Source organism: Scyliorhinus canicula, chromosome 19, assembly GCF_902713615.1.
Source record: "Scyliorhinus canicula chromosome 19, sScyCan1.1, whole genome shotgun sequence".
NCBI classification, from domain to species: domain Eukaryota; kingdom Metazoa; phylum Chordata; class Chondrichthyes; order Carcharhiniformes; family Scyliorhinidae; genus Scyliorhinus; species Scyliorhinus canicula.
The window spans coordinates 79938802-79960465 of NC_052164.1; the positions used below are offsets into that span (position 1 = coordinate 79938802).

Sequence of the window (21664 nt, forward strand, 5' to 3'; positions counted from 1 at the left end):
CGGGCCCCCCACGCCGATCGGCGAGCCCCCCGCGGCGATTCTCCGGCCTGCGATGGGCCGAAGTCCCGCCGCTGTCAGGCCTCTCCCGCTGACGTGGTTTAAACCACCTCTGTGCCGGCGGGAGCAGGCGACGCGAGCGGACCCCGGGGTCCTGGGGGGTGCCCCCAAATTGGCTTGGCCCGCAATCGGGGCCCACCGATCGGCAGGCGGGCCAGTGCCGTGGGGGCACTCTTTTTCTTCCGCTGGCGCCACGGCTTCCACCAAGGCGGAGGCGGAAGAGACCCCCTCCACCGCGCATGCGCCGGTGGTGACGGCAGCGGCCGCTGACGCTCCAGCGCATGCGCGGACTCTCACCGACCGGCAAAGGCCTTTCGGCCAGCCCTGACGCCGGGTGGTGTGTCGCCAAAGGCTGTTGGCACCAGTTGTCGGAGCGGGAGCCACTCCGGCGTGGGCCCAGCCCCTAAAGGTGCGGAGAATTCCGCACCTTTGGGGAGTCCCGACGCCGGAGTGGTTGGCGCCACTCCACTACGCCGGGACCCCCCGCCCCGCCGGATAGGGGAGAATTTCACCCCTGATTTCCTCACGGTCCAAAGGAGTGCAGGTTAGGTGGCGCTACTGGGTTAGGTCAGGAGTGGGCCTTGATAGGGTGCTCTTTTGAGTGGTCATTGCAGATTCAATAGGCTCAATGGCCCCCTGCGCTGTAGGGATTCTATGAATATTGAGCCTAAGCTAGTATTTGAAGTCAAGCAATTCTCATAATGGTATCGTATGTCTTAACGAACTGCAATTTGGACCTAAATCTGTTTGCCTGTAACTTTTTCAAGGGGAGCAGTTAAACATCTATTCCTTCCATCACCAGAACACAATGAAAGAAGTGTGTACTAGACACCAAATATACTGCAGCAACTCGCCAAGCCACCTTTGGTGTTACATTCTAAACCTGCGACGTGTACCACTCAGAAAGGCAAGGACAGAATATGCATGGGAACACGACAAACTGCAAGTTCACCTCAGAGTCACGTGCCATCCTGAGCTGAAACAATATCCCCGTTCCTTCACTGTCGTCAAGTCCCGCTGTAGACTTGAACGCAATAATCCCATCTGACAAGGCAGTGCAAAATTGAGGGAGTGCTGCATTATTGGAGGTGCCATCATTTGAATGAGATGCGAAACCAAAGCTCCACCTAACCTTTCAAGTAGACACACAGGGTGGGATTCTCCTGTCTTGCTGCAGTGAATGGGGGATTTGGCTGAACCCCAAATTTGCAGGGTGGACCCACAGTGGAGAATCCCGGCCCAAAGAAAATCCAATTGCATTATTTCAAAGAAGAGCAGGCGAGTTCTCCTCAGCCTCCTGGTCAATATTTATCACAACGTCAACCCTTACTTTAAAATATATCTAGATTACTTGGTCATTATCACATTTTTTGCTTGGGTTCTTGCTATGCACATAGTAACTGCCACGTTTCCTACATTGTCATGTGAGAGAACCTTTAAGAAATGAAGCAGCTCATATTACTGAAGAGATGTCAGAGGGTGGGGAGAGCTGAGCTGTGCTCACTTCTGTTTTTGTTTTCAGTTTTGAGGAAAAGAGCTTGGGTGTGTCTGGGTTTGGAGTGAACTGGATCTGTTGTGACCTCTGCCATGAAAGACTATCTCTGAATCATTTGGGTGATTTAAACTCATAATAGTAATGTCTTTAACCTGATGTGTTTCTGTTTAAAGGTGTTAAGTCTCTTGGATTTTTAAAGGAACAACTGAAGGATTATTTAGTGTTGTATTATTTTCGGGATTATCTTTGAAGTAAGGGATGTTGAGTGATCCAATGTTTATTTAAAAGGTTAAGTTGAATTCATGGAATAAACATTGTTTTGTGTTTAAAAACGCACATGTCCATAATTGTAATACCACATCTGGGGAACAAGCTGTGTGCTTCAAAAGCAACAATCCATTAACTGGAGAGGTTGGTTGAGCTCCATGATACATTTTGGGGTTCTGAAAACGCCTCTCCCATAACAATTACAACAGTGACTATGCCTTGAAAGTTCTTAAATGGCTATAACTCACTTTGGGACATGCTCCTGAAAGGTGCTGTATAAATGCAAGTGTTTTCTTCAATTTGGCCACCTTTGCTGCATTCTCCCTCACATCTCCCCTGATGGTAACAGTTATAAACCCATCAAAGCAAGTGAGAAAACTAGAAAATCACAACTATGACGTTCTTATTTGTATTCTTAACAACTTTCTCATTTGTTTTTCAGATGGTGAAAGTGGTGGTGTTTGCCCGGGGGGATTTTATTGTCAAGCTGGAACCCACAGCCCTGTCCCTTGCCCAATTACGACTTTCCTTAATCATAGTGGTGGGGCTGTGTGTGATGTATGCCCTGCTGGATTTTACTGTATCCATGGCAACGGAATTAACCCATGCCCATTAGGGTTCTATTGTCCAGAAGGTACAGGAGCAACAATCTCCCCTTGCCCTGCAGGTGAGTAGAATACAAGAAAATTGCTTCCTGATTTAAAGTCTTTGTGGTCAATAGGACTTGAATATTTCTTGTTCAACCTATTATTTTTATTTATTTGTTTACGGGATGTGGACATCACTGGCTAGGTCAGCATTTGTTGCCCATCCCTCATTGCCCTTGAGAAGGTGGCGGTATGCTGCCTTCTTGAACAGCTTCATAGGAATACATTCTGTATTTTTAGGGAGGGGGGTTCCAGGACTTTGACCCAGCGACAGAGAAGGAAGGACAAGCTGGATGGAATGTGACACAAAGGGGAACTTGCAGGTGGTAGTGTTTCCAAGTATCTTCTGCCCTTGTCCTTTGAGTTGGTAGAGGTTGTTGGTTTGGAAGGTGCTGTTAAAAGAGCCATCGTGAGTTGCTGAAATGCATCTTTTAGATGGTGTACACTGCTGCCACTTTGCATTGGTGATGAAGGGTCTGACTACTTGAGTTGGTGGATGGGCTGCTTTCTCCTGTATGATGTCGAGCTTCTTGAGTGTTGTTGGAGCTGCACTCGTCCAGGCAAAAGGAGACTATTCCATCACGTTCCTGGCTTTTGCCTTGTAGATAGTGGACAGGCTTTGGAAAGTTAGGAGGTGAGTAACTTACAGCATATTTCCCAGACTCTGATCTGCTGTTGTAGCCACAGTATTTATATGGATTATCCAATTCAGTTTCCGGTTAATGGATGTTGATTGTGGGGGTACAGTGATGGTAATACCATTGAATGTCAAGGTGTGATGGTTAGATTCTCTCTTGTTGAAGATTATCATTGCATGGCACTTGTGTCATGAATATTAGTTTGTCGCTTGTCAGCCCCAGCCTGAATTTTGTCCAGGTGTTGCTGCATGTGGACACAGATTGCCTCAGTAACTGAGGAGTCGCAATTGGCTATGAACATTTTGTAATCATCAGCAAATGTTCCGTACAGGGTGAATGCCTCAACTTCATGCGTGAGGCTAGAGTCGATACAGCTAAAGGTAGTGCACAGAGCGCACCTGACAGTCGAGAATGAGCCGGTTGTTTGAGGGGGTGGAGGATATTTGTGAGCGGTGGGGGAGGGGGCCCAGCCAATCATGTACACACTTTCTGGTCAAGCCCAAAGTTGGAGTAGTTTTGGGGGTTGTTCTTCAGCACCATGTCGGCATGTAGACTTAGAGCCCAGACCCCTGGGGGCCATGTTCAGGGTGTCGGATTTGCCGGAGTTGCAGGCGGGTGAAGGAGCAGATGTTTTAGCCTTTACCTCATTGATCACTCGCAGGGATATTGTCAATTTGGCACTGACTCTTTGAAGGAGCTGTCCAATTGGTCTCATTCCTCTGCTGTGTCTCCCATTGCGTTGATTTTTCTTTCACCTTCACCTTCAAGTATTTATAGAAACATGAAGTACAGAGAATAGGAGCAGGAGTAGACCATTCAGCCCTTCTACCCTACTCTGCCATTCATTACATAATATAATTGATCATCCAACTCCATAACCTCTTCCCGCTTTCCCCATATCCTTTGATCCCATTAGCCCCAAGAGTTATATCTATCTCCTTCTTGAAAACATATAATGTTTTGGCCTCAACTACTTCCTGTGGTAGAGAAATCGACAGGCTCACCATTCTGTGGGTGAAGACCTTTTTCCTCATCTCAGTCCTAAATGGTTTAGCCCATATCCTCATACTGAGAGCCCTGGTTCTGGACTCCCCTACCATTAGTAGCATTCTTCCTGCATCTACCCTGTCTAGTCCTGTTAGAATCTTCTAGATTTCTATGACTCTCCCCTCCCGCCCATTCTTCTAAACTCCAGTAAATATAACCTTAACCAACTTAGTCTCTCCTCGTGTGTCAGTCCCACCACCCCAGGAATCAGTCTGGTAAACCTCTCTCTACCCTCCCCCTCCCCCCACCCATAGCAAATACATCTTTCCTCTGACAAAGAGACCAACACTGAACACAATGGGCGGAATTCTCTCTCCCCCCCCCCCCCCCCCCCCCACACACACGCCGGGTGGGAGAATCGCCCGGGAGCGAGTGAGTCCCGGCACCCGCACGCGGTTCTCCCACCCCCCCAAACCAGCGCTGCGAGATTCACGGCTGGCCGCTGGGAGAATCGCTGCTCGCCGTTTGTAACAGGCGAGTGGCGATACTTCGGCATGGATGGGCCGAGCGGCATGCCCAACACGACAAGTTCCCGTCGGCGCCGTCCACACCTGGTCGATGCCGGCGGGAACAGCGCGGAAACGCTGGGGGTGTGGCCTGTGGGAGGGGGAGGGGGGTTCTTGCACCGAGGGAGGCCTCAAAAGGGGTCTGGCCCACGATCGGTGCCCACCGATCAGCGGGCCGGCATCTCCGAAGGTGGACCTCCTTTCCTCCGCCGCCCCGCTAGATCCATCCGACATCTTCTTGCGGGGCGGCCGCGTGGAGGACAGCAACCTGGCATGCGCGGGTTGGCACCAGCCAACCTATGCATGCGCGGGTGACGTCATTTACGTGGCACCGCTTTTACACGGCGAAAAGGCCCGGCGCGCGTAACTGATGTGGGAGAATAGGGGGCCTGGGAGCGGCCTCCGATGCCGGAGTGAAACACTCTGGTTTTCACTCCGGCGTCAGGACTTAGTCTCCCGATGGGAGAATTGCGCCCAATATTCCAGGTGTGTTCTCACCAAGGCTCTGTATCATTGCATCATGACATCCCTGCTCCTGTACTCCAATCTTCTCGCCACGAAGGCCAACATACCATTTGCCCTCTTTATCGCCTGCTGCACATGCATGCTTACATTCAGCAACTGGTGTACAAGGACACCCAGGCCCTGTTGCACATTCCCCTCTCTCAATTTATATCTACATCCATTTTTGAAAGCTTTGAATGACCCCTTCAGCACGTACACAAGCAATGAAGAGGTATGTATTCTTTACTTCAGGGACATATGGAGGACGCATAGGTTTGAAAGAAGAGAATGAATGTCTGCCATGTACAGGAGGATTCTATTGTGCTCAAGATGGCCTCTCTTCGCCACAGGGAAAGTGTGACCTTGGACACTATTGTATCTCGGGTAAGCCAGTCTGGTATTTAAATCAGTCTAGATTCTGATTAAGAAAATTGAAAGGAGAAAATCTCAACAATAAATGTGCTATCAGAAATTTCAGATGCAAACTTTTTGAACTTGAATAATTTTTGGACGTCATTTGAAATTTGACAACTTTTCGATGCAGAATATAATAATACTTACATTTATTTATTTACATTTTTTTACACCTTCATTTAGCCAGGTAAATCAATTGAAAACCAATTCTCATTTACTATAACTTGTAAATTTGGCACTCGGCCAAATCTTCTGTTCACTGCAGGGAACCAGAATGTCTGACCTTTAGTCTCATTTCAGGCAGAAAGATCAGTGAGTCTCCTGCCCGCTGTTCCGGTGCAATTCCCCTCGTAATTCTCTCACTTTTGGATATTGTTTTGGAGCCTGGGGTGTAACCCACCGTCAAAGTCATTTGTGTCCCATAGATGCCAGCAAACCCTGCCTCTCAGAGATCAGGGTGACCTTTTTATAAGGGCTCCCGATCGCAAAATAGGAGTGCAGCCCCTCGCCCACCCACCATAGCACAGTGGTTAGCACTGTTGCTTCATAGCTCCAAGATCCCAGGTTCGATTCCCGGCTTGGGTCACGGTCTGTGCGGTGTCTGCATGTTCTCCGCGTGTCTGCGTGGGTTTCCTCGCGTGCTCCAGTTTCTCCCACAGTCCAAAGATGTGCAGGTCGGGTGGATTGGCCATGCTAAATTGCCCTTGGTGTCCACAAAGGTGAGATGGGGTTACTGAGTTACGGGGATAGGGTGGAGGTGGTGGGCTTAAGTAAGGTGCTCTTTCCAAGGGCCGGTGCAGACGCGATGGGCCGAATGGCCTCCGTCTGCACTGCCAATTCTATAATTCAGGCCCTGCCTCTTTCTTGCCAGCATCAGGCTGCTCCGTTCAACGCCCACATGAACCCTTTTTAGAGGCTCTCCCGCTATTCTCTGGGAATAGTGGATGTGCGCTGGAACCAACATGGGCAGAGAATCAGCCCCAACAGATTTTACTCTGCTCTCCAAATATTCCTGTTCTGCCAATGGCACGCATCATGGGCGGAATGGATAAATCACACCCTGCATTTCAGGTCTGTCAATGGACCATTATCCTGAAAGATTAATTCTGCTCCTCTCTCCAGAGACACTACCAGATTGGCTGAGTATTTCTGGAATTTTCTGTTTTTATTTCCACTGGATTGTAAAATTTTTTTTTGGAATAATTTCACAACCTTCAGGCCCCTGTTCGCAAGAGGTCACAAACGTTTGTCATCACGATAAAGTCCTAATAAATTTTAAGTGCTATATCTGTTAAAAGCATCATACTCCCCATTCCAGAAAGATAAAAGTGGTGCATCACCATCAATTATTGAAATTTAGCAATTACATATGGCTATCATATGGGACAGATGTTCTTCCTAATCTTTCAGAAATCGTATTGGTTTTTCTCTGGTCAGGAAGGAAAGCCAACCTGTTGTATCTCCATGTAATGCTATTTTCATCTTGATACCTTAGAGAATTCAGGATATCTAACATGATATATGCCTGAAATGCAGCGTATTACAATAAATACTTAACAGCGATTGAACGTAACCATGCCATAACATGTAAATATATTGCTGTGAGTTGTGACATGTATTTGAAAAGGAAAAATAGCCAATGTTCATTCATTTTTTGGTGAAAATTATAAAAGAAGCTGTAGTGGGTTAATCCAGTGCATAGCTGCGCTATATAGAGCAAGAATTCTTTATTTGAGGTCCCAGGGTTAAGGAAGGTGGAGTCACTCAAAGTTCCCACTTCTAATGACAATGCAGCACCTTTAACTGGAAGAGAACTTGTGTGCACATTGTCTGAGGAGAGGTGTGGACTTGGGTATGGTGTGCCCAATCTTGCTGCTTGGCTTTGTCCACTCAATTTATCAATGCAAACACATGAATGTCCTTCATTTAACTAATATATCAGAGGACTAAGATACCTTGGGGTCATGTTTCAGTAGGGAGTAAAGTAGCATAAAATAAAGAAAGCTGTGAACCTTTGTTGAAGAAAATCCAAAATTGTGAGATTGAAAATAAGCAATTCTGGATGCAAGATCTTTCTGAAACCAGTGAGAAGGATTTCAGCATTTATCATATTTTCAGGAGTGAACATTCCCAATCCTGGTCCTACCCAGCTCTTCTTAGGATCAGGTGGAAAGTGCGGTGTTGGACAACAGTGTCCCTCGGGGTCAGTTCTACCACAACCATGTCCATCAGGAACCTATGCTGAAGAAGAGGGACTGGGGCAGTGTAGGACTTGCCCTGCAGGTAAATATGCCTAATTGATTAACATCTATGAACTTTTACCAATGTAAAATTTCTGAAATAAATGGTAGTGTTCATGAAAATACTTTTCCTTTTGGAGACACTAACTTTCTTTGTTGCCTTATTTAATTGATCTTGTAGGATCTGCCTATTGGTATGATGCCTAAAGGAAAATCGGTGGAGTTGCATTGTTGGTTAAAGAGGAAATTAACACAATAGTGATGATGGATATTAGCTCCGATGATGTGGCATATGTATGGATGAAGTTGAGAAATGCCAAGGGACAAAAAGCCTTATTGGGGATTGTATATAGACCCTCGAACTGTAGTGGTGATGTTGGGGATGGCATTAAACAGGAAATTAGAGACATATGCGATAAAGGAACAGCTGTAATTTTGGGTTACTTCATCTGCATTTAGATTGGGGAAATCAAATTCAGAGCAATTCCATAGAGGAGGAATTCCTAGAGCATGTATGGGATGGTATTCTGGACCAATATGTTGAGTAAGCAACTAGAGAACAGGTATTGTGTAACAAGAAAGGAATAATTGGCAGTCAACGCGAGGCCCCTTGGGGGTGGAAAACCACAATGTAATGGAATTCTTTAACAAGATAGAGAATAGCGTGGTTGATTCGGAGACTGGTGTCTTCAATTTAAATAAAGGAAATTACGATGGTATGAGGCACAAGTTGACTCTGATGAGACATTGCTCAAAGTGGTGACGGTGGTTAGACAATGGCAAACATTCAAGAATCCTACCATTGCTTGCAAGGGAAATCAGAGATAGTATTAGATCCGAGGAGGAGGCATACAAATTTGGTCAGAAAAAAATAGGCCTGAGGATTGGGGGCAGTTTAGAATTCAGCAAAGGAGGACAAAGAGATTGATTTATGAAGGGGAAAATGGAGTACAAGAGTAAGATTGTGGGGAACCGTAATAGCTTCTATCGGTATGTGAAGATAAAAAGATTGGTGAAGACAAATGTAGGTCCCTTGCAGACAGAAACAGGGGAACATATAATGGAACAAAGAAATGGTTGACCAACTAATTGCATACTTTGGTTTTGCCTTCTCAAAGAAGGACACAAATAACGTGGCTGAAATGTTGGGTAACACTGGGTTTAATGAGAGGGAGGAACTGAAGGAAATCGGTATGAGTCGGGAAAAATGGTGTTGGAGAAATTGATGTGATTGAAGGTCAATAATTCCCCAGGGGCTGATAATTTGCATCCCAGAGGACTTAAAGAAATAATGGATGCATTGGTGGTCATCTTCCAAGATACCTTAGACTCTGGAACAGTTCCTATGGATTGGAGGGTAGCTAATGTAGCCCCACTATTTAAACAGGGAAGAAAAGAGAACATGAGAAATTACAGACCAATCAACCTGACGTCGGTAGTGGGAAAAATTCTAGAGTCCATTATAAAAGATTTAATAGGGCAGCACGGTGGCCTAGTGGTTAGCACAGCTGCCTCACGGCGCTGAGGTCCCAGGTTCGATCCCGGCTCTGGGTCACTGTCCATGTGGAGTTTGCACATTCTCCCTGTGTCTGCGTGGGTTTCGCCCCCACAACCCAAAAATGTGCAGGCTAGGTGGATTGGCCACACTAAATTTCCCCTTAATTGGAAAAAATAATTGGGTAATCTAAATTTATAAAAATAAAGAAAAATTAAAAAAAATAAAAGATTTAACGTCAGGGCACTTGGAAAACAATGGCAGGAACAAAAACCGATTCAGTGTGGATTTATGAAAGGAAAATCATTCTTGATAAATCTACTTTATCAAGAGATTTGAGGATGTAACTTGTAGGGTTGATGTGGTTCATTTGGACTTTAGGAAGGCTTTCAAGGAGGTCCCACAAAGAGATTATCGCGTAAGATTAAAGCCCATGGGATTGGGGGCAGTCTATAGAGATGGATAGAAAGCTGGCTGGCAGACAGAAAACGATAGTAGGAATAAACGGGTATTTTTCCAAGTGGCAGGCAATGGCTAGTGGGGCACATTGAACATAGAACATACAGTGCAGAAAGAGGCCATTCGGCCCATCGAGTCTGCACCGACCCACATTAAGCCCTCACTTCCACCCTATCCCCGTAACCCAATAACCCCTCCTAACTTTTTTTGATCACTAAGGGCCATTTATCATGGCCAATCCACCTACCCTGCACGTCTTTGGACTGTGCGAGAAAACCGGAGCACCCGGATTAAACCCACACAGACACACGGAGAACGTGCAGACTCCGCACAGACAGTGATCCAAGCCGGGAATCGAACTTGGGAACCCTGGCGCTGTGAAGCCACAGTGCTAATCATGTGCTACCATCCTGCCCCCAGGTACCGCAGGGATCAGTGCTGGGACCCCAATGTATATTAATGATTTAGATGAGAGTACTAAATATAATATCTCCAAACTTGCATCTGACACAAAGTTGGGTGGGAGGGTGAGTTGTGAGGAGGATGCAGAGATGCTTCAGTGTAATTTGGACAAGTTGAGTGAGTGGACATATGCATGGCAGATGCAGTATAATGTGGATTAGTTTGAGATTATCCACTTTGGTAGCAAAAACAGGAAGGCAAATTATTATCTAAATGGATATAGATTGAAAGAGGGGAATGTGCAATGAGACCTGGGTGTCTTTCTACATCAGTCACTGAAAGTAAGTATGCAGGTGCAGCAGGTGGTAAAGAAGGCAAATAGTATGTTGACCTTTTATAGCAAGAGGATTTGAGCACATTGGCAGGAATGTCTTGCTGCAGTTATACAGGGTATCGGCGAGACCACACTTTGAACAGTGTGCACAGTTTTGGTCTCCTTATCTGAGGAAGGATTTTCTTACTGTAGATGGCGTGCAGAAAACGTTACCAGACTGATTCCTGGGATGGCGGTACTGACATATGAAGAGAGATTGAGTTGGTTAGGATTATATATGCAGGGGTTTTGAAGAATGATGGGGGATCGCATAGAAACCTATAAACGTCTAACAGAACTAGACAGGGAAGATGCAAGAAGGATGTTCCTTTTTTAAAATCAATTTAAAGTACCCAATTCGATTTTTCCGAATTAAGGGCAATTTAGCATGACCATTGCAAATACCCTGCACATCTTTGGGTTGTGGGGGTGAGATCCATGCAGACACAGAGAGAATGTACAAATTCCACACAGACAGTGACTCAGGCCAGGATCGAACCTGGATCCTCCACGGCATCAGGCAGCAGTGCTAACCACTGCACCACCTTGCAAGAAGGATGTTCCTAATGGCGATGGAGTCCAGAACCAAGGATCGCAGCCGATGGCATAGTGGTTAGCACCGCTTCCTCGTAGTGCTGGGGACCCGGTTTCATTCCAGCTTTGAGTGACTGTGTGGAGTTTGCATGTTCTCCCCATGTCTACGTGGGTTTACTCTGGGGGCTCTGGTTTCATCCCACAGTCCAAAGATATGCAGGTCAGGTGGATTGGCCATGACCAATGAGCATGGTTACGGGGATAGGGTGAGGGAACGGGTCCTAGGTAGGTTATTCTTTCGGATGGTCATTGCAGACTCAATGAGCCAATTAGTCTCCTGAACTGTAGGGATTCTATGGAATGCAACTATTGAGCCCATCAACTGTGTGCCGCACTCACAATTATGATGATAGACGGATGATTAGCAGCTAATAATGCACACCACAATTCAAAATAATCACTACCTTTTCAATAATGTTCATACTTCCGAATGGTTACCTTGCAATTTCATTGCTATTGCAGGATATTACTGTCTGCCGACTTTGATGATTCCTGAGCTCTGTCTGCCAGGGTATTATTGTCTCCCTGGGACAGAGGAAGCCACTCAATATCCCTGTCCTCCAGGAACATACAATGGCCAGACAGGTATTGCAATTATTGACATTGTGATCGCAGATATGAAAATGTTTCTCACATATCTGAGCCTTCTGTGTGAAAGGCATGATTTCATAGTAGGGATTGAGACTCTGCCAATATAGAAAAGCTGCATTTACTTTTTAAAGAAAATGTTTCTGAACATGTTTTGAATTCCTGAAGAAATTTTAATGAGTTAACTGGTCGAATGAGAGAAAATGTTTCAAGATAAGTGTTGTGCTCTTGATGCTTAATTTTGTAGCAAGGGCACTAAGTTAATCCACAGTTCCATGACACACCTCACACTATCCCTTAAACTCAAGTTCATAATATATCTCTCTTCAGGTATCAGAAGTGCGAGGGAGTGTCTGGTGTGCCCTGCAGGACAGCACTGTAATGCATCTGGCCTCACAGAACCTTCTGGACTTTGTACTCCGGGCTATTACTGCACAGGGGGATCGACAACTGACAAACCAACAGCGAACCATTTAACTTGGAATGTTTCCTTGAACTCCACCTCAGAGTAAGTGTTTAAAACCACCTTTTAGACCCTGTTTTTAAAATGCCATCTGATGTATTTTATTTTATGTCCATTGTGAATATACAGTGGGCGGAGTTTTTCCATTTTTTTGACCGAGAGCAGGGCCGGCTCAAGGTACCGGCAACTCGGGCAGTCGCCCGGGGCGCCATGTGCTAGGGGGCACCAACAAGGAGTGCATGACCGGCGTCAGAGACCCGGCGCCGCGTAAACGACTCGGGTCCCACGCATGCGCAGTTGGGCCGGTGCCAACCAGCGCATGTGCGGTGGCTGCCCTCCCCCAGGCCGCCCCGCACAAACATGGCGGATGGATCCAGGCTCGCCGGTGGAAGAAAGGAGGCCTGCCGACAGAGAGACCGGCCCGCTGATCGGTGGGTCCCGATCATGTACCAGGTCATTCCGCCCCCCCCCCCCCCCCCCCCCCCCCCCCCCCCGGGTGAACGGAGCCCCCCCCCCGAAGGGCACCGAAGTTCAGCTTTCCCGGGGCGCCAGCCACCCTAGGGCCGTTTCTGCCGAGAGTCAACTCGGCCGGGAAAAGCGGGATGTCGCCCTCCGGCTGCACTGCCAGCCTTTCCAGCCAGAGTCAAAAGCAATCAAGGAGGCGGGCCCAATGACATCATGCTGGTGGGGTGGGCTTTGAATAAGCGTGCCCTGCGAGAAATTTGACTCCTGAAAGAGGAGCGCCCCAATGGAAAAAATATATTATTTCCTTCCCCCGGAAAGGAAACTCCATTCCCACCATCATGAAATCTCCCCCACCGTGGAACCCTGGCGCCTTGGAGTGTCAGGGTAAGTTCCCAGACAATGCCATGGGGTGGGTTCTGTTCGCCAGGAGAATATTGTGAGGACCTGTCGTAATTCAGACCGACGTGAATAGACAGTCCAACTTGCAGGGAATATAAACATCTTATCTGCATGTTAATAGGGATCCCGATGTTTAAAGTTCCCCTCCCTGCTTGCTGGATCCCCTGTGCGGGGAGAGATCTCTCGAGGCTCCTGACGCAACCCCTAAGCACACTTCCCCCAAGCCCCAATTTGCCTATAAGTGGGTCCTCGGCCCCCTCCCCCGCACCCGTAAAGGGCACCCCAGGCTCGATCCCTGTTGCTTGAGTATTCCACCTTGGCAATCTGGCAGTGCCAGGCTGGCTGTGCCAGGGTGGCACCAGCAGTGTTAGGGTGCTTGCCCGGAGGGCAAGCACCTGGAGGCCTCCCATCTGCTGGGAGATGCCAACGAGTGCCGTTCCTTCTGGTCCCTGTTTTTGGAGACCAGCACTGAACGGCGCTCACCGGAAGTCTCCAAGGCGAATTCTTATCATAGAATTTACAGTGCAGAAGGAGGCCATTCGGCCCATCAGGTCTGCACCGGCTCTTGGAAAGAGCACCATACCCAAGGTCAACACCTCCACCCTATCCCCATAACCCAGTAACCCCACCCAACACTAAGGGCAATTTTGGACACTAAGGGCAATTTATCATGGCCAATCCACCTAACCTGCACACCTTTGGACTGTGGGAGGAAACCGGAGCACCCGGAGGAAACCTACGCACACACGGGGAGGATGTGCAGACTCCGCACGGACAGTGACCCAAGCCGGAATCGAACCTGGGACCCTGGAGCTGTGAAGCAATTGTGCTAACCACAATGCTACCGTGCTGCCCACTCTCGATCTAATATCCAGATTTGACAGTGATCCCGCCCAGAGTGAGTAATGTCATTCAGCCTTTCAAGCTTGCTCTGCTATTCAGTAAGATCATGGCCAATCTGATCTTGGCCTGTGCTCCACTTTCCTACCAGTCCTCCATAATGTTGACTCTTCAAGATTCTGGCTGGAAGAACATTCTTATTATTGTCTGGAAAAACAGGGGGATCAGCTAGTCATCAGTCTGCAAGTCAGCTTTAAAATTCTAATTTTTTTTTGTCTTCATAGTTCCAGATAAGTCTGAAATTCCATTAACATTAAATCATATTCATTATTTTAATGACCTTACTAGGTACAAGTGGTGTCCGGAACAATATTATTCAATAGGTGGGCTTTGCCCAGCAGGTCATTACTGTCCACCTGGATCTCCTAGTCCAGTACCATGTGATGGAGGGAAATACTGTTCAAATCCAGGGCTTACCATGCCATCGGGTATGTTCATTCTTAAAATGCTACATGTAAATTACAGTTGAATCAGAAGGAACCCGTTTAGTTTCATGGGCTGGATTCTCTGCCGCGGGATGCTCCATTTTGCCGGCAGCCCGGGGGTTTCCCGACGGCGTGGGGCTACCCCACAATGGGAAACCTCATTGACCAGCCGGCGTAACGGAGCATCCCGCCGACGGGAGGAACCTGAAATGTGGTGCAGAAGACTAGAGAATCCTGCCCCATAGCTTTTGCAAAGTCTGTGGTTTTAAGAAAAGTGATTTATTGAAACAGAAAAGCTGTCAGTTCTTATATTCTTTCAGTCTCCCTTTTAGTCAAATGTAAAGTGACTAATTCTCTGTTTTTTTTTTACTCTGCTCCTGCCCTAATACTTTCCTGGCAGTACTGCTGTAAAGACATTTTCTACTGAACCCAGTGTTACCCCATAGATTTTTAAATGAATGTCTCTCTTGCAGGGGAGCACGATAGCATGGTGGTTAGCATAAATGCTTCACAGCTCCAGGGTCCCAGGTTCGATTCCCGGCTGGGTCACTGTCTATGCGGAGTCTGCACGTCCTCCCCGTGTGTGCGTGGGTTTCCTCCGGGTGCTCCGGTTTCCTCCCACAGTCCAAAGATGTGCGGGTTAGGTGGATTGGCCATGCTAAATTGCCCGTAGTGTCCTAAAAAGTAAGGTTAAGGGGGGGTTGTTTGGGTTACGGGTATAGGGTGGATACGTGGATTTGAGTAGGGTGATCATTGCTCGGCACAACATTGAGGGCCGAAGGGCCTGTTCTGTGCTGTACTGTTCTAATTCTAATTCTAATTCTAATTCAATTCCGGCTTGGATTGCCTGATTTGTGGTAGAAGTGAGATTTCTGGAGTTAAGCGCAAAGAAGAATTGTGTGATTTATGATTATTTTCCCCCACTTGCCGCAGGTGAATGTCTCGCAGGATATTACTGCGATGCTGCCTCCACTCAGCCTGACCAACACATCTGCCCTGCTGGTCTCTACTGCCCGAGAGGCACAGCCATCCCTGTGCCTTGTCCTCCTGGTACTTACGGCAATAGCAGTAGGAACTGCGAAGAATCAGATTGCCAGCTTTGTCTCGGTGGACAGTACTGTGATGGTAAAAATGTCTAACCATGTTACAGCTAAATCTGGATCTAAGTAAAAGTTTGTGTGTCGGCAGGGTCATCAACAGAACAATGTGAACGTGCAGCTAAACATAAAATTACTCTGGCCGAATGAGAAACTGTACAAGTTTAAAAGTAAATTAACATTGTAACCACTGTTCCTTCTAATCATGTTATGATTTAAAAGGACCGTTGCTTGTGTGCAGCCTGTTTGTCCCACAAGTGGTACATTTCTGATTGCTGCATATCTTTGAGGAAATGTTCATTTTAACAGACGAGGAGATGATTTGCTCTGATAAAATTGCAGTGTGAAAAACTTGCAGTATGAATGCAATCCAAATAATTCTGTGTCGGGGAGAAAATGTATTGATGTTAGAATTCATATTTGTTTTGGTAATACTTAACACGTTCATAATGCAGCAGGAGATGGCCCAGTAATAATGTCTTTGGACTGATTTGGACCAGGTTCAATCTAAACACAAGAAAAAATCTGAAATCAAAAGCTAATCCCAGTAATGGGATGACATCTTTGGTTGATTATCATAACACCCCATCTGGCTCACTGATGCCCTTGCAGGAAGGAAATCTGCCATCCTTACCTGGCCTGGCCTACATGTGACTACAGACTCACAGAAATGTGATTGACTCTTAACTACCCTATGAAATGGTCCAACAAACCATTCAATTGTATCAAATGCTTAAAAGAAATGAAACCGACCAACCTAGGCACCAGACCCTGGCGACGCTGTAAATTCCTCCTTATTAGCATCTGGGGACTTGTGTCAAAATTGGAAGAGCTGTCCGACAGAATGATATGTGGGTGGGGGAAAGGAGACGGAAGACCTGAATGTCCATCTCCTCATGGGAATATGTCTGTACTCCACTCTGCATTTCCTCTCTCGTCAGCACACCCTGATTGCAGCATGGCCAAGATCAGGAACTCAACAATGAGTCAGTGAATGGCTCTTGTAGCTTCACATGCCAGTGTGTATTAATGATGCTGCACGTCCCTCATTATGGCATCAGTGTTGCGTTTCTCATTATTTGCACAAGCGATGTGAAGGTTACTGGTCAGGTGCTTATTTATAATAAATGGTTTGTTGAAAAAACATTTCTCTAAAATGGTATTACTTCCTTTTCAAGGGCCCGGTAATGATGTCCCTGATGGTCCTTGCTCCCGGGGATTTTATTGCCCTCCGGGTCAAAGTTCACCTCGCCCCATACTGTTTGTCTGTCCAGTAAGCTTCTATTGCCCTGAAGGAACTTCCATTCCACTGCCATGCAAGGGAGGATCTTACCAAGCCAACGAAGGCCAGGAATCATGTGACCCATGTCCAGCAGGTTTCTTTTGTCGGCTCACTAATGGTGAGAAAGTTGATATACTATTATAGCCAGTTTCTAATTTGCGTGACAGAGCACAGGCGGGATCTAACCAAATTGTAGCAGAGACCCGTGACAAGCGCTTTTAGCCGATTGTTTTCCAGTGTTTGCAGCACCAAGAAACACCACGCTATCTATCAGGACTTTGTTACAATCCGGGGCCTCAGCGGGGAATGCAGTTAGTCCTGTGTCCTGCACTGAGGAGCTCCTCCCGCCAGAACTCAGTGCAGGAAGAGATCGGGACACCATTTTTATAGGCGTTCCAATCTCTCAAACACCCCCCCCCCCCCCCCCCTCCTGACATGACCCCCAAACTCCCCCAAAGCCTCACCTCATGCATCTCTGTCATGGGAAAAATGCTAATTGGCACCCTGTGGGCAGAAAGACAAAAGGAATGTAATTGGTGGTGATTAAGATTTAAGAAAGGTGCTGATTGCAGCACACAACTAGATTAGAATGTGTGAATGGCAAACAAAAGGTTCAATCCGTCCGCAAGCGGGACCCAGACCTACTTGTCAGTTGGGCAGCAAGGTAGCGCAAGTGGGTCGCACTGTGGCATCACAGCGCCAGGGTCCCAGGTTCGATTCCCCGCTGGGTCACTGCCTGTGCGGAGTCGGCACGTTCTCCACATGTCTGCGTGGGTTTCCTCCGGGTGCTCCGGTTTCCTCCCGAAGTCCAAGGACGTGCCGGTTGGGTGGATTGGCCATGATAAATTGGAGAGTGACCAAAATGGTTAGGAGGGATTATTGGGTTACAGGGAAAGAGTAGAAGTGGGGGCCTAAGTGGGTCGGTGCAGACTCAATGGGCCGAATGGCCTCCTTCTGCACTGTATGTTCTGTGTCATTTCAAGTCACCGTCTTGCTCTCACATCCACATATCCGTCCTTGGCCTGCGGTAATGTTCCAGTGAAGCCCAGCGCAAACTGGAGGAACAGCATCTCATCTTCCGATTAAGCACTTTACAGCCTTCCGGACTTAACATTGAGTTCAACAGCTTCAGACTGTGAACTCTCTCCTCCACCTTCACCCTATTTTTATTTCTATCAATTTATCTGAATTGCCTCGATTGATCTCTCTTTCCCTCACCATTGTTCCCCTCCCCATCCCACTTGGGTCATCTGTTTCTAGTTGCCCTTTGACACACTGCTCACCTTTGTTCTGCCATTCACACATTCTAATCTCTTTTATGTGCCATTATCAGCACCCTTCTGATCCTTCATCACTGCCATTTACATTCCTTTTGTGTTTCTGTCCACGACACCTTTGTCAATATCCACCTATTGCTGACCCCCTATCCAGCCCCACTGCCCCCCCCCCCCCACATCAGTATAAATCGGACCTATTTCCAGTTTTCTCCACGAGTCATCCAAACTCGTAACATTAGCTCCCTTCTCTCTCCACAGTGAGTCTTACATCCAGTCTGATTTCATATCTGCTGCCTCACAGCGCTGGGACCTGAGTTTGATTCCAGCCTTGGCGACTGTCTGTGTGGAGTTTACACTTTTTCTCTCTGTCTGCGTGGATTTCCTCTGGGTGCTCTGGTTTCCACCAGAGTCTAAAGATGTGAAGGTTAGGTGGATTGGCCATGCTAAATTGCCCCTTAGTGTCCAAACATGTGCAGGTTAGGCTATGGGGATAGTGAGAGGGAGTGGGCCGAGGTAGAATGCAGTTTTAGAGGGTCAGTGCAGACTCGATGGGCTAAATGGCCTCTTTCTGCACTGCAGGGATTCAACGGAAGATCAATGTAATAAGGGGCAAGAGCCATCTGGTTGCAACACCCTCCTGTCGTGACTGGTGCTGCAGAGGGAAAATTCACAAAGTAATTGATTGTATAGTGAGATTTTTTCAAGGAGGGTGCTCTAGAAAATTCTGGTATTGAACTAAATCATTGGCGCATATTAATAATTGCATCTCCCAGGGCCTGATCTTCGTTCCATCAGAGAAATGAAGAATAAAAACTAGATTATCTTTGATGGTAATATGAAGCCATTTGGCAAGATGAACCCTTCAATGGCCTCCAAAGGCTAATCCATTGCACAAGAAAGGAAAATCCTATTTAATTCAATTGCATAGTAATGTAAAAGTATTTACGAACACCAAGTCCGCCCTGTTTCCAGCCTGCTCTTCCATAACTATTATACATTGAGTTTTTTACTTTGTCACTTAAGGTTCTGGTGGGAAATTGCCTGAACTGTGTCCCGCAGGCTTCTTCTGTCCAGTTGGCACTACTTTGGGCACAGAGCATCCCTGTGCAAAGGGTACATTTGGCCCTCGTCCTGGTGGAGCTAATAAGTCAAGTTGTGAGCCCTGTTCACCAGGTAGGAAAAACCATTTAACATACAGAAATAAAAAGTGTTGAGGGGTTCGGTAACAAACATTGTTATTGTTGTACGGTCATGGCCCCAACTGCCCCGAGCCCCCAATGATGCCTTCCACACCCACCCTCCCCACATCCCTTCTCCACGTTAATACCATCTCCGTTTTCTTCTGTACTTAGCCTTCGTGCTCTACCACTATGTCTGTATTTCCCAAAATGCACATCAGAAGTGGGGACCTGAGTTTGATTCCAGCCTTGGCAACTGTCTGTGGAGTTTGCACTTTCTCCCTCTGTCTGCGTGGGTTTCCTCGGGGTGGTCCGGTTTCCACCAAACAGTCGCCAAGGCTGGAATCAAACTCGGGTCCCAGCACTGCATCACATGGGCATCCTTTGGGGGCACTGGGGCTGGAGGGCTCGGCCCACTCGCTGGCAGAACATGCCCTACCATGCCACCATGTTCCCGATGCTGACTCTGAGAATTATGGTTGTCGTGGAAGAGGGGGGAGAGACTCTGGGGTGCTGGTGGCCACCGTCGCCACCCCACAGGGAAGCCCCCAGTGTTTCCCCCCCCCCCCATCTGGTTAGGGCCCTAGGGGTCACTTTGGGACAGAGGAACACAGCGCTCCCTCCTCCCAGTCAGTGCCAGTAGGCCCTGGGAGTGACCTTGGGACAAAGGGGCAACTTAACTGAGCTCCAGGTGTCGCTGAGTCGTCTGGCTCTGCCAGCCCTGGTGGCTCCCCAGTACCTGTACAATGGTGTAGACGCCCTCAGCGCTGCCCCTCTGTGACCATGACCAGGCCATGCGCTGCAGTGCCTCGCCAATGTCCACCTACGTCTGGGACACTGTCCTCATTGGGACATGCTCTGGAGTGGCTCAGCAATGCCCACCTGAAACTGGGACATGCTCCGCAGCACCCCAGCAAGGTCAACCTGAGACTGGGGCACGTCCCCCCAGCGTCCGGGACATGTCCCCTAGCGTCCGGGACATGCTCTGCAGTGCCTTGGAAAGGTCCACCTGCCTCAGAGACATGTCCTCCAGCGACTGGGACATGCTGCCAAGGTGCTCAGCCATGGCTGCCAATGACTGAGCCATGCCTTGAACACCATCAGTCATGGTGCTGACATTATGCTCCAGGCTCTCCACTGCGGTCGCCACCCTATCAGTTTTGGACGCAGTGCCACACATTGTCAGTGCTATCTCCTGTGCTTTCGGCCTTTGAGACTTCTCCAATTGTCTGTGGACCTGCTGGAGTGTCACTAACATCGCCCTCTGAATCTCTCGGCTACACCTTATCGACTGCATCGGCTCTGGGTATACCTGGTCCAGAGGCTCAGTTTCTGACTGGGACCCAACTGGGTCCTGGGATCCAGCAGACCTCCGACTGAAGCCTCGCCTTGATGTTCCTCCCTCCATCTGATGTGCACCTGCAATTGTGAATGTGTCCCAGAGGCCTGTCCATTGATTTTGCCCACTGAGGTCTATCTCTCTGCGCTGCTGGAGGATGGGTATGACAGTCATGCTGCGACTATTATGGTAGCATCCTCGGAGCTCTCCTCCAAGATGTTCTCTTGGGAGGCATGGAGAGGATCACTCCGGATGGGCCCGCGCCGTTGGATGGAGATCTTGTGGGAGAATGGATGTGTGGTCATTGGGAGCAAGGATCAACATGCTGGCAAGAACAACTCACTGGCAACTGATCAACTGCAGGGGGGGGGGTGTGCAGTGGTTAGTCACCTCTGTGGTGCAGGCCAATCTGGACATCGGTGACCGATCTGCCCTCAGCCACCCCCACAACCTCCAGGGCCCATTCCTCGTGAGGGCTGAGGATTCTGATGTCCGGCACCCCGCTGCCTGTCGGAACCCTCTGCTGCCTGTTATGGGTCAGCTTCTCCAGCGCGGAGACAGAGGGCATCATAAGCTGAATGCTTCATGCGTTTGGGGGGGGGGGGGGAGGGGTTGCAGCATGGTGCTGGGTGGGGGTCGTGTCAGGTGCATGGTCATCGGGGGCAGGTGTGACCAGTGCCAGGGGGCCAATGCCAGCTCACCCATGCGGTCCGGTGGAAGTCGTTCAGCTTTTTGCGGCACTATGTGGCGGTCCCCCTTGTGACAGTCCCCACACTGACGACTGCGGCCACTTCCTCTCGGGCAGCTCTGGCTGCCCTGTGGTTGACCTGCCGCTGACCTGTCGAGCCCCTCTGGGGAACAGGGTACAACAGTCTGGCCAGGTCTGCATCTCCGAATCTTGGCCCTGGTCTCCTTGGTGTCACAGCTGCATGCTGTGTGGGGTTTGCTCTGCGGGATCAGTTTGAGTGCTGCTCCCCCTCGTTAGCAGGGGGCTGGCAACACAGACCCAGCAAATCAGCTGGTGTGACAGTCATTTGTGGCGTGAGGCCCATGGGGTCTCTAAGTGGGGTAATTAACATTAGATACCGAGATATATATATATATATATTAGTG

General features: G+C 48.3%; 1 protein-coding gene across 1 annotated transcript in view; it reads left to right on the forward strand.

The window, feature by feature from the left end:
- Window positions 1-21664, forward strand: part of LOC119954022 — a 163331-nt gene that overhangs the window by 7727 nt on the left and 133940 nt on the right. The window contains exons 4-12 of the mRNA XM_038778798.1: window positions 2262-2486; window positions 5414-5545; window positions 7694-7858; window positions 11601-11723; window positions 12057-12234; window positions 14242-14381; window positions 15312-15503; window positions 16654-16875; window positions 19058-19207. Coding sequence (XP_038634726.1) covers window positions 2262-2486; window positions 5414-5545; window positions 7694-7858; window positions 11601-11723; window positions 12057-12234; window positions 14242-14381; window positions 15312-15503; window positions 16654-16875; window positions 19058-19207 — 1527 coding nt within the window. The remainder of the gene's footprint in view (window positions 1-2261; window positions 2487-5413; window positions 5546-7693; window positions 7859-11600; window positions 11724-12056; window positions 12235-14241; window positions 14382-15311; window positions 15504-16653; window positions 16876-19057; window positions 19208-21664) is intronic.